The 10,621-nt window shown below is 35.8% G+C and overlaps 6 protein-coding genes across 6 annotated transcripts; 2 read left to right on the top strand and 4 right to left on the bottom strand.

The window, feature by feature from the left end:
• Positions 1–210: 210 nt before the first annotated feature.
• CBG10600 lies at positions 211–1,052 on the top strand (the record flags this gene model as incomplete). The annotated part of the gene is made up of 3 exons (XM_045240812.1): positions 211–238; positions 623–690; positions 939–1,052. The coding sequence occupies 3 exons, from the start codon at positions 211–213 to the stop codon at positions 1,050–1,052; spliced, it is 210 nt and encodes a 69-aa protein (XP_045094319.1).
• A 932-nt stretch (positions 1,053–1,984) lies between these two features.
• On the bottom strand, positions 1,985–2,361 carry CBG10601 (the record flags this gene model as incomplete). Its single annotated transcript, XM_002645971.2, has 2 exons — positions 1,985–2,166; positions 2,208–2,361. The coding sequence occupies 2 exons, from the start codon at positions 2,359–2,361 to the stop codon at positions 1,985–1,987; spliced, it is 336 nt and encodes a 111-aa protein (XP_002646017.2).
• Positions 2,362–2,606: 245 nt separating this feature from the next.
• CBG10602 lies at positions 2,607–3,016 on the top strand (the record flags this gene model as incomplete). The annotated part of the gene is made up of 2 exons (XM_002645972.2): positions 2,607–2,793; positions 2,835–3,016. The coding sequence occupies 2 exons, from the start codon at positions 2,607–2,609 to the stop codon at positions 3,014–3,016; spliced, it is 369 nt and encodes a 122-aa protein (XP_002646018.2).
• A 670-nt stretch (positions 3,017–3,686) lies between these two features.
• CBG28131 lies at positions 3,687–4,475 on the bottom strand (the record flags this gene model as incomplete). Its single annotated transcript, XM_045240811.1, has 4 exons — positions 3,687–3,758; positions 3,994–4,149; positions 4,190–4,399; positions 4,437–4,475. The coding sequence occupies 4 exons, from the start codon at positions 4,473–4,475 to the stop codon at positions 3,687–3,689; spliced, it is 477 nt and encodes a 158-aa protein (XP_045099064.1).
• Positions 4,476–5,942: 1,467 nt separating this feature from the next.
• On the bottom strand, positions 5,943–6,780 carry CBG28132 (the record flags this gene model as incomplete). The annotated part of the gene is made up of 5 exons (XM_045240810.1): positions 5,943–6,043; positions 6,200–6,322; positions 6,456–6,560; positions 6,610–6,684; positions 6,732–6,780. The coding sequence occupies 5 exons, from the start codon at positions 6,778–6,780 to the stop codon at positions 5,943–5,945; spliced, it is 453 nt and encodes a 150-aa protein (XP_045099065.1).
• A 740-nt stretch (positions 6,781–7,520) lies between these two features.
• CBG28133 lies at positions 7,521–8,015 on the bottom strand (the record flags this gene model as incomplete). Its single annotated transcript, XM_045240809.1, has 2 exons — positions 7,521–7,579; positions 7,982–8,015. 2 exons carry the CDS (start codon positions 8,013–8,015, stop codon positions 7,521–7,523), a joined length of 93 nt encoding a protein of 30 aa, XP_045099066.1.
• Between the last annotated feature and the right edge of the window lie 2,606 nt (positions 8,016–10,621).

Raw genomic sequence — 10,621 nt, 5'->3', positions numbered from 1 at the left:
TATTTATTCCCTATTCACTCCATATTTACTCCCCTTCATGGCTGGTTTCTGATTTTCCACCGGTCTTTTCATTGATTTTTATTGAATTCCGATGTATTTATCGTTATAGAAACTGAGCTTCAACAAAAGTTTCAAGAGTGGAATATACTTGCTCAAAGACGTATGGGACATTAACACAATTAATTGTTTGAAAATTTTCATGAAATAAAAATGTATGCCATGATGTCTGTTTTGACTTGTTACGAAATTGTGTTTTCGATCACAGAAACTATTTTATCCAGATAAAATCAAACTTATTTCAAATCGACGTATCACCCCTAGGAGCCCGACCAAGCAACAGTTGATGAAATTGAGAAAAAGGTTTTCCTCTGGCTTCAAAAATACAACCGACTTCCTCTGGATCATCAATAAGAACTTGGTAAGAGAAATCGACTCTACTATAAAATCCCAAATGTCCTTAGAAAAATTTTTTAAGCACCAAATTTTTTTAAAGACTAACTTTTTTTTTCTAATGAGCAACATATTCTGAATGTAAAAGGCCAAAATTCCATAGCAGAACAAAAATAAATGAAAACATACAGAAGTTTTAATCTGAAAATTTTCTCAAATTTATAATTTCCAGCAGTACCATATGAAGACGAGCCAACGACGTTATCCGCGTACTATAGCAAACCAATGACGTCATCGGAAGTAAGTTATTGGTTTGAACCTTATCTGAAAATCTGATTGACTTTGAAGAATGGACCTTAAATGGATCGAAACCGGCCTACAATATTTCAAATTAACATTCGAAATTAGCCTAAAGTTATCCAAAATCTGCTGAAAAAGACATACATTTAATTTTTAAATTAATTTTTCGTTCAGTTTCTTCTCTGCTTCAAGTAATTTGAAAATAAATTTGAGTGGATTTCAGAAAAATGTTCGTTTCTTTTTTTCAGCCACCGAAATTTGAACATGAATATGAAGCTGAAGAATATGGAAAAACCGAGCTGATGGAGTGCCAAACCGATCAAGTCAGGATCATTCGATGGAGCACCTTGTCGGTTGTCTGAATATGAAACCTTGACATCTCCACGGTGATCATCGATGTGATGATTACAATTTTTTTAATTTCTTCAATAATTTCTATATTTTGTCATATCTGTCAGAATTATTCAAAGTCGTAATTTCACAATACTTTTATTTGTCATCATTTCTGCAGACACAATTGTTTTTTTTTTGCAACAGACATTAATTTAATTTGACAATATAAGAAGTAGTGAATTTCAAAATTTTCAATTCTCGGAGGAAAAATCAAAAATGAATCAAATTTCTGTAATTTATCACAGAAAAATTTCAACTTCTGATAAATAGCATAATCGCTGGGTTTTTTATCAGAAATATTTTATTTCAACGTAACCACGGGAAATATGGTATTAATTACATTATTTTTGCTGATTTTCAGTTTTTTAATTTTTATGGTTTTTAGTTGGCTTTCAGAAAAGGAACACTTCAATTTTTGCAAAACTTTACGTGGTTCACAGAAATATAACGTTTCAATTTCTGGGATTTTTCCCATAATTCGAACGGTTCGAGTTCTGGGATGTTGGGGATATTCACGTGATTCACAGAATTCGAACGGTTCGAGTTCTGGGATTTTGGGGATATTCACGTGATTCACAGAATTCGAACGGTTCGAGTTCTGGGATTTTGGGGATATTCACGTGATTCACAGAATTCGAACGGTTCGAGTTCTGGGATTTTGGGGATATTCACGTGATTCACAGAATTCGAACGGTTCGAGTTCTGGGATTTTGGGGATATTCACGTGATTCACAAAATTCGAACGGTTCGAGTTCTGGGATTTTGGGGATATTCACGTGATTCACAGAATTCGAACGGTTCGAGTTCTGGGATTCCAAAAAAAGAGAAACGAATGTGGAAAAAGGGGGCATAAAAATTATAATGATGGGAGATAAAAACAAAAGAAACATGAAGAAGTGTGCTAGTTTTCCATTATCATGTCATCCGCAACAACTGGATTCGGTGGCATTCTTCCAGCATTGAATCCTTGAGATTTCAAATATTGTAGAATCGTCGTGTGTTCAGTGTCAAAATCAATGTTTCCGTGAGATGGCGTGGTAGATGATGATTTTTCTTTGATAAGTTGCAACGTTCTTAGATAAGCTGCAAAACCAAAGATAATTCAAGTATTCAACTTTACGTACATTTCTTTCCATAGCTGGAAACTGAATCTTCAAAAATTGTCCTAGTTGTTTTGCGAGAACATTGATTCTCCATGTTTGAAGAGAGCCAAGCATTTCTCCTGAACACCTTCAATACATGGACGGCGAATGTCAGGTTGGAATGTTGATGGATCATAGGTATCCTGAATGATCCAGTTTTTACTTGTATAAATTCACACGCAACATAGATATATATTCACACGCGACATAGATGTTAGATTACACGTATCGAGATACGTGCCAAGAGCTGATTGGATTTTTTGTTGATTGGTTTCTGTTGTTCTAGAATTCCTCTGTTCTACAGATTTTTTCTAATATAATATAGACATGCTGTTCAAAAGCAAGATAAAAGATAAAGTAATATTTTCTACGGTTTGTCCTATGAATACATTGCCGAGGGCATTGAATAAATCACGGATGGCTGTTATTATTGACAAAAGCTTCCTGAAAAAAAAAGAATTGGAAAGTTGTGAGTTCATATTGAGTCTCTTCAAACATGGAGGATCAATGTTCTCGCAAAACAACAAGGACAATTTTGAAGATTCAGTTTCCAGCTATGGAAAGAAATGTACGTAAAGTTGAATACTTGAATTATCTTTGGTTTTGCAGCTTATCTAAGAACGTTGCAACTTATCAAAGAAAAATCATCATCTACCACGATATCTCACGGAAACATTGATTTTGACACTGAACACACGACGATTCTACAATATTTGAAATCTCAAGGATTCAATGCTGGAAGAATGCCACCGAATCCAGTTGTTGCGGATGACATGATAATGGAAAACTAGCACACTTCTTCATGTTTCTTTTGTTTTTATCTCCCATCATTATAATTTTTATGCCCCCTTTTTCCACATTCGTTTCTCTTTTTTTGGAATCCCAGAACTCGAACCGTTCGAATTCTGGGAAAAATCCCAGAAATTGAAACGTTATATTTCTGTGAACCATTTGTATTTTTAATAAATGATTATAATACGTATAAAATAGAAAGTATGAAAAGTTGAAAACAGAAATAATCGAACCTTGAAAAAAAGTCAGAAAATACCAGTTGCACAGTCTGATCGTTTATTATGTGAAAAAACACGCTTTTTTTCGCTCTGCAAAGAAAATGCAAAATTACTGAAACTTCACAGAAATTTTGGAAATCGAAGTGTTTTGCGATGAAAACTAAAAATTTTGAAATTCACTACTTCTTATATTAACAGTTTCCGCAGGTTACTTGTATTTTGCCTTCCTTCCAGCGTAGACCAGACGATTTTTTGGATTGACGAGCTCTATATTGTGATGCCATATGTTTCGATATTGATCCTGCCAACCAATTTAGTTCGACTACTGAAAAGTAGAATTATATAGGAACTGGAACATGGTCTTACTTTTTTCTTGAACTTAGGTAATGGAGGGGATCATTCGATTTTGATATTTGAAAACAAATAATACGAATCCAAGTTCTTCTAGATGTTAGTGGACTTCCTTCAAATCAGCAGTTTTCCAGTTGATGCAGACTGAATGCAAATAATGAGCAGCATTCATCTGAAATTAATATAGTTCTTTTTAGCAGAAAATCTCTTCTCGAGCGCATGCTAGAAAAAATAGTTTTTAAGTTTCAACAGAAAGTAATACTTTGCATACCCCAAAAATCAATTTTCCAGTGGACTTGTCTGGTAGAACGGGAATCAACAAACCGTTAGGAGCCATCACTTTGCATAGCAAAAATCCACCAAAATATGTCATCTAGCTTCGTCATAGGCAATTTGAATTCTTTCACTTCCCTTGGTGGATCGATGGGGTAGGTGTGGGTCTTCATAATGAATGGGTACAAACTGACCACATCATTATAGCACAACTTTTTGTTCTTGTTGTTGACTTCGAGCTGAAAAACCTCCGTCCTTCCGAAAAGTGCACGATCCATTTGAAGTATACCCTAAAAGTATACTTTGATAAAAACGAGAAATATAATTTACCCTATCCTCATAATTCTCAAAGAATTGAGCCATTTCTTGATTTTGACGGAGTTCCTCGTCGACTTCACACTCCCACACAACTCTGATTGGATAATGCTCCTTCAAAACCTTCAACTTCTCCTCATCTCTTTCTCTGATTTCTGCACCCGTCGCCTCTCCAGTAATCAAATCTCCCGCATATTTACACTCATGCGCATGCCAATAGAAACTCTGAATAAAAACTTTATCCAGCTTTTTGAAAACCCACATGATATTCGATGATCTGTCCCTCATCGAAATCGGACATGGCTGAATGAGACCGTCCATGAGATATTCGGAAACCTAAAAATTAATAAGAGCCTTAGAAAAAAACATATTTTCTTCTCCCCATAAGTCGACGAAGAGAAGATTTGCACTCCTTCTTTGTGGACAAGCCAAGCCAGGTATTTTTGACTTCTAATGGAAGCATTGTAGGAAGCAGAAGGTTTCACATCAAGACAGATATCGTGGAGAAGGTTGAGATGACTCCTTCGGAAGGTGGTGATGGCGGCCGAGGCAATGGTTTCACTTCCCTTAACATAAAGATGAGAGAAATAGACTACAAAGACAAATACCTCCAGCACGCAAACATCTGTGATGGCTTCAAACTCTTGCAAACATCTGTGATGGCTTCAAACTCGAAAAAGTTTAGTCTGAAAAACCTATCGTAACATTATACAACTTTCAATATTCATGAAAACAGATAATTAATTAATTAATTCAAAATATTACATCTGAATTAGTGTAAACACCCGCGCGGGACAATATACTCTCATGTTTACCAATCCCTTTAAATTATCATATAGAGGGAGCCGGTGAGAGAAAACAGACTTTTCTCTTTCGACGAGAGAGTGAGAGATGCCAGCATGCAAAATTAAATCGCACCCAAACAGACCCCCACAGTTCTCTGTTATGCACAGCTATTATTAGAAGAAAAATCGGGATTCCCATTTTTCTAGTTTTCGTGAAAATGTACCGAAAAAATTTGATAAACGTTTATCATCGGAAAATTTCCGCTTTTTATATATTTTCGAAAAAAATTTCGAGGACAAAATTTTCCAGCTTCTGAAAAAAAGAGCCGAATTTTTAAGCGCCCTTTAAAAAAACTTTTGGAGATTATTTTGCTTTATTGAACTGTAAATGAGTGAATAGGCAGGTGAAATAAATTATGATGATTATTTGGTTTGTATAAATTTAGTGACAAATCAAAGTTATATCAGATATTAGATAATTACTACATAACAAGAAGTTAACCAAAATTGCGTGTCTTGGTTGCATCACTTGTTATCACTATCAATAGTGTCAATACAATTAATGGTCGGGGTTCTATTGGTGAACAGGGACCAAAATCATGGAGGGGGGAAATCAAGAAATAATTGATATTTATATACCGCATTTTCTCAGATAGAAGCCTGCTCAAGCCGGTATGTTTGAGCTCAATTATTTTGATTCATTTGAAAGATATCAAAAAGTTGTCAACTAATGAATTGTTTACCATACTTTCACCAGTATTCTTTCAGTTAACAAATGTTCAATATGTTCGATAGGAATCTAGATAATTAAGCACAAAACGGACGGTTTAGGTGGGCTTTTATTACAGGAAACACGGTAGGTGAAAAAGCATAAATGGAGATTATTTTATGTAGTGATATTGTTATTTGGATTACTGGGGAGAAGATTCAAATGAAATGTTGAAATCATCAAAAATTCGGAGAGGTAGCATGTTTTGAGATTCTTAGTCTGCTTCGGTGTCTGAATCGGCTTGCTCGGCCTCGTCTCCATTCTTAGCAACGACTTCCTGTGCTGGAGTATTCGGTGATGCAGTTGCCGATGCAGCTGAATAGCAATATTTCTAACTTTAAACCGAACAAGATTACTGAAAAATCTTTTTTAACTATTTTCAAGATGCTTCAAAATTAAAGACAACTGAGGCTCTTGATACAGCTTTTACAGTGACCTGTTTTTCAAAATTAATTCTGTTAGCGTGCTCACCAGAACTTTCTGCTTGCTTCTTTTCTTGTGGCTTGTCCGCGTAGAGAAGCGGAATCATCGAGAGATTTGGATCAATTCCAGCCATAATCGCTTCCTCGTCGACGTCTTTGCAGCGTTTTCTTTCTGTAATACCAGCAATTTAATAATCATAATTGTTTCTTATTCGAAATTAGATTGTTGGTTGATAAGAAAGTTCGTAATGGCTATTATTGGGCTTTCTCTATGGCCACCGGCTATAATTGTAAAAGCAACAAACCGTGATACTCCGACGTTGAGTGTCTTTTAGCCCCGGCGGTTGCTTTTTCTGGGACTGCGCTGTCATTCGTGGAGCTCAAAGTTGGCTCTTGAGGTCCAGCTGACTCTGAAATTTAGGAATTAGTTTCCACTATGATAATGTTGGGAGACCCTACTTTTTTTGTTGTAAGCAAACGACGAGTTTTCCATGATATCCTTTTGGACACGCTCTATACGATCGCGAAGATCTGCTGGAAAATATAATTATTAAAGTTGATGTTTTTCGAGTGAAACAAACGTGTTATCAGCAATCCACGTTCCGGAGTAAGCTTTGGAGGTAAGGCCATTAGAGGCCGATCTGAAATTTTAAACTACGTTCAAATATATAGGCCAAAAATATCAATAGAAAAAGTGATTCCGCAGTTATATGACAAAAAAAAGTTTGCAACATAACTCTATTTGAAGCAAGCCCTCTAACAGAAGAACTAACTTTTGAAATTCGGATTTTCTAAGCCACCAACTTTTCTGATTTAAAATTGGTCTGATAATCGCCTGGTGTGTATTCTAGGTAATTTAAACAACTGTAAAATTAAAATCTAGGCCGAAGAAAAGCTGGTGGTTTAGAAAACCCAATTCGCAAAAGTTAGGCCACCACTTCCAAATGACCAAGAAAACACACAAGGCGACCATCAGCCCAACTCTAGGCGAAAAAATGCAGGGATGTTCGGAATGACCTTTCCGGAATTTTTCGAAATTTGTTTTCGATTTTTTAAAATTTCGGAATCTCGGAATTTTCCGATTTGAAAAATTTCGGAGTGTCGGAATTTTCGGAATGTTTAAAAAATCAAATTTTAAAGTAGGAATCCCATTTTTCCATCACAATACGCTGAAATTAATAGAAAATTTACGAAAAGATTCTGAAAAGTCAGTGAAAACGCAAAAAAATTGAAAGTATATCTGCCCGCAAGCAGTTTTTTCGCGACACACCGTAGTCCAAAAACTTCTTATTCCGAAAAAAACGCTTCGGAAAAATTCCGACCGGAATTTCATTCCGAATTTTTTTCTAGCAATTATTCCGGTTGGAATTTCATTTCGAAAATGGGATTTTCGGAATTTTCGGAATTCCGAATTCCGTTTCGAACATCCCTGAAAAAATGATGGCCTAGAAAACTCAACTTGCGAAAGTTAGGCCACCACTTCAAAATGGCTGAAAAAAATTAGAAAAAACATGTCAGCGACGCGACTCCAAAATTCCGCGTTGCGCATTTTTTGAAAAATCTCCAGAAACTCATTTAAAAAAAGTCGAGGATTTTTTTCGAAATTTTTGCGGAAAGGACACACAGTTCACACGTACAGCGATCTGACATTGCTGAGCCGAGAATGCTAAACAACCTAGAACATTTCCAACCCGTAATAAATTGCATATCCCTCTTCAGCTCACTCGCATTGATAGAGAAAATATCGGTTGATTCTCAAAAATGAGTTTTGTGGCACTTATTCATAAAAAATTTCTGTTTTCTCTAAAGTCCCTAAACAGTTTTAACTCACATCGCTTCTCGGTAATTTCTGGTTTTTTCTCCATTGTCGAAAGGGCACTCGAAATCGTGTCAGGAGGTTCTGAAGGTGTTGGTAAGTGAGCAAAATGAAGAGAGGATGTGGGGAAGCAGGGGGAGTAAAGGGCGGATTAAGGGGAAAAAGAGTGTGGACGAAAAAGGGAATCGATACGGCGAGGCGCGAAAGGAAGGGCGAAAGAGCAGAAAAAATTGGGAGGGGAGGCAAAGGACGTTGCGCAAAGCTGTGGCAAAAAAGAAGAAGTGCAATGCGAAATATAGAGACGTACATGAGAAGAAAAAGAAAAAGAAAAAGAAGCAAAAGAAGCAGAAGAAGGGGGCAAGTAGAAGAATAACAAGAAGAAGAAGAAGCATAGGAAGAAGGGGAACAAGGAGAAGAAGAAAAAGTAGCAGTAGTAGGAGCAAAAAAAGTGAAACAAGTAAAACAAGAGGGAGAGGAAGAAGAAGAAGGCAGCGGGGAGAGAAGCGAAAAGGAGCATGCAGGAGAACGATGCTCATCGAACTACACGCACTCTCCTTCATTATGAATATGTAAATAAAGTTGCGACTTTCTGAGAATCATATATCATATATTAATGAATGGAATAGAAAGGAAAATGCAAAATTCCAAAGAGTAAAGCTATTCAAAATTCACACGGAAAATAAGGATTAATAAATAAAATAGCAGACATGCTAGAGTACAAAAAAGGTTTTGTCGGATTATATGCGATATGCGGAGACCTGCATTGTGTACTGCCAAGTATAATAATAATGCGGGAAAAAACGGGAAAAATGATTAGGAGTCACCGGATCCGCAAGCGAATGCCATAAATTGCTTTTCTCCATCTTTTTGGTTCTCTTCTTCATCCACTCATTAAGTCGCAGATGGATGATTCCTTCTTTGATGCCCTCTTTCCTTCCATGCACATCTAACAAAAATAAACGATTCCTTTTTCAAAAGCAGGTGTTAAAGAAAAAGGGATTTTGAAAAAAAGAGGATCGGATTAACGAAAATGGGGAAAAAAGATGAAAGGACTTTAGACTAGACGTAATCCTAGCAAAAACGTCATCAAAGGACATCGAAGCTTTTACTGAAGAAAAGTAAGAAACTGAAAAATTGGGGGATCTTGAAAAGTAGAAAACATGGAAAAGGCAGACCGGAAAAAAACGAAAAAAAAAACAATTATATGAAAGATCAGCAGTAATACTCAGTAATTTTTTGATTCATCACGTTTTAGTATGCCAAGTCAGAGGATTCGTGATTTGGGAGTCATTCTCAATTCGTCACTGACCTTCTCTGACCACTTCGCTACCACACTCAAGAAAGCACACCAACGAATTAACATTTTCTTTATTGTTCTCCGCCGGTCTAAAATGGATATTTTCGTAAAATATTTTGTCATCTACATTCGCCCCATTCTTGAGTATGGTACAATTGTTTTCTCCCCCGTCCTCAAGGAGCAAATCAAGCTTCTTAAAGGCGTCCAAAAGTCATTCCTGTTCCGATTTTACAAGAAGTTCAACTATCCCTATATATCCTACTTTGATTGTCTCCGTGATCACAATATAGAATCCTTAGAGTACCGTCGACTTCTATCCGATCTTGTTTTTATGTATAAAACTCTAGTTTCCCGGGAAATTGCAATTGCCCATAATCTATTCATTGTCCCGTTTCATCATAATCATCTAAGACGCCACCCATATTACATTCTCTGTACATTAAAAAATGCTTCAAAACTTTCTGCTCAATTTCTTACCTTCCGTATTATATCCTGCTGGAACTCGCTTCCAAAAACCGTGTTCCCACCCTTGATTTCATCCATCTCTTTTAAAACTAATTTAAGTCATGTTAATTTATCTTCTTTCCTGTTCCTAGACAAACATAATTTCTAACTCATTTCTTTAATTTGTAACACATTGATTTTATAAGTGACTGATAGTCCTGAATCAATAAATTATTATTATTGAAAAGTATAGAATATTTCGACACATTACGGGAAGAACGATCTAATAGTAGGACTGCCGGTCCCATCATTGGATTTTGGTTCCAACAAACAAATGACCAATATCCTGATCATAGTTTTAAGGCTCCCAGCACGGTCCTAATCATCCGACAACGGTTTCAACTACACAAAAGACTGTTCTTCCTGAAAAGCTCTTTTTTCTCAGTTGTTTTTTACAAATTTCAAAAACCAAATTTTGTACTACCGTATTTCCTCAAATAGATGCCCACCCAAACCATCAACTTCAAAGTTAATTATCTTGAGTTCTGTGACAGATATAAAAAATTTGCCAATAGATGAAATATTGATTAGATTATGATAAATATCTTATCATTTAACACATTTTTAATATCTTTCACAACAATCAAGATAATTGTGCAGCTGGGTGGGTCTCTAATATAGGAAATAGCTATAATTTCAGAGAATTTTACGTTTTTCCGTGTTTTCAGATGAACGTTTTGTTTGTGATTTTCGATGAAAAGAAAATCATTTTCTATCCTTTCCATCCCGATTTTCTCATTGTTAATTTTCTGTAAAAGTTCTTCTGCGTTTTTGAATAATTTTCTTCAAAAAAATAGACTCTTAAAAGCTTGTTCCCATTATAATGCTCCCAGTTTCGAAATCTCTGCAAATAA

Source organism: Caenorhabditis briggsae (assembly GCF_000004555.2).
Source record: "Caenorhabditis briggsae complete genome, chrX, whole genome shotgun sequence".
Lineage (NCBI taxonomy): Eukaryota > Metazoa > Nematoda > Chromadorea > Rhabditida > Rhabditidae > Caenorhabditis > Caenorhabditis briggsae.
The sequence above is the reverse complement of the archived record's forward strand: the minus strand, read 5'-3'. Positions and strand labels throughout refer to the sequence as shown.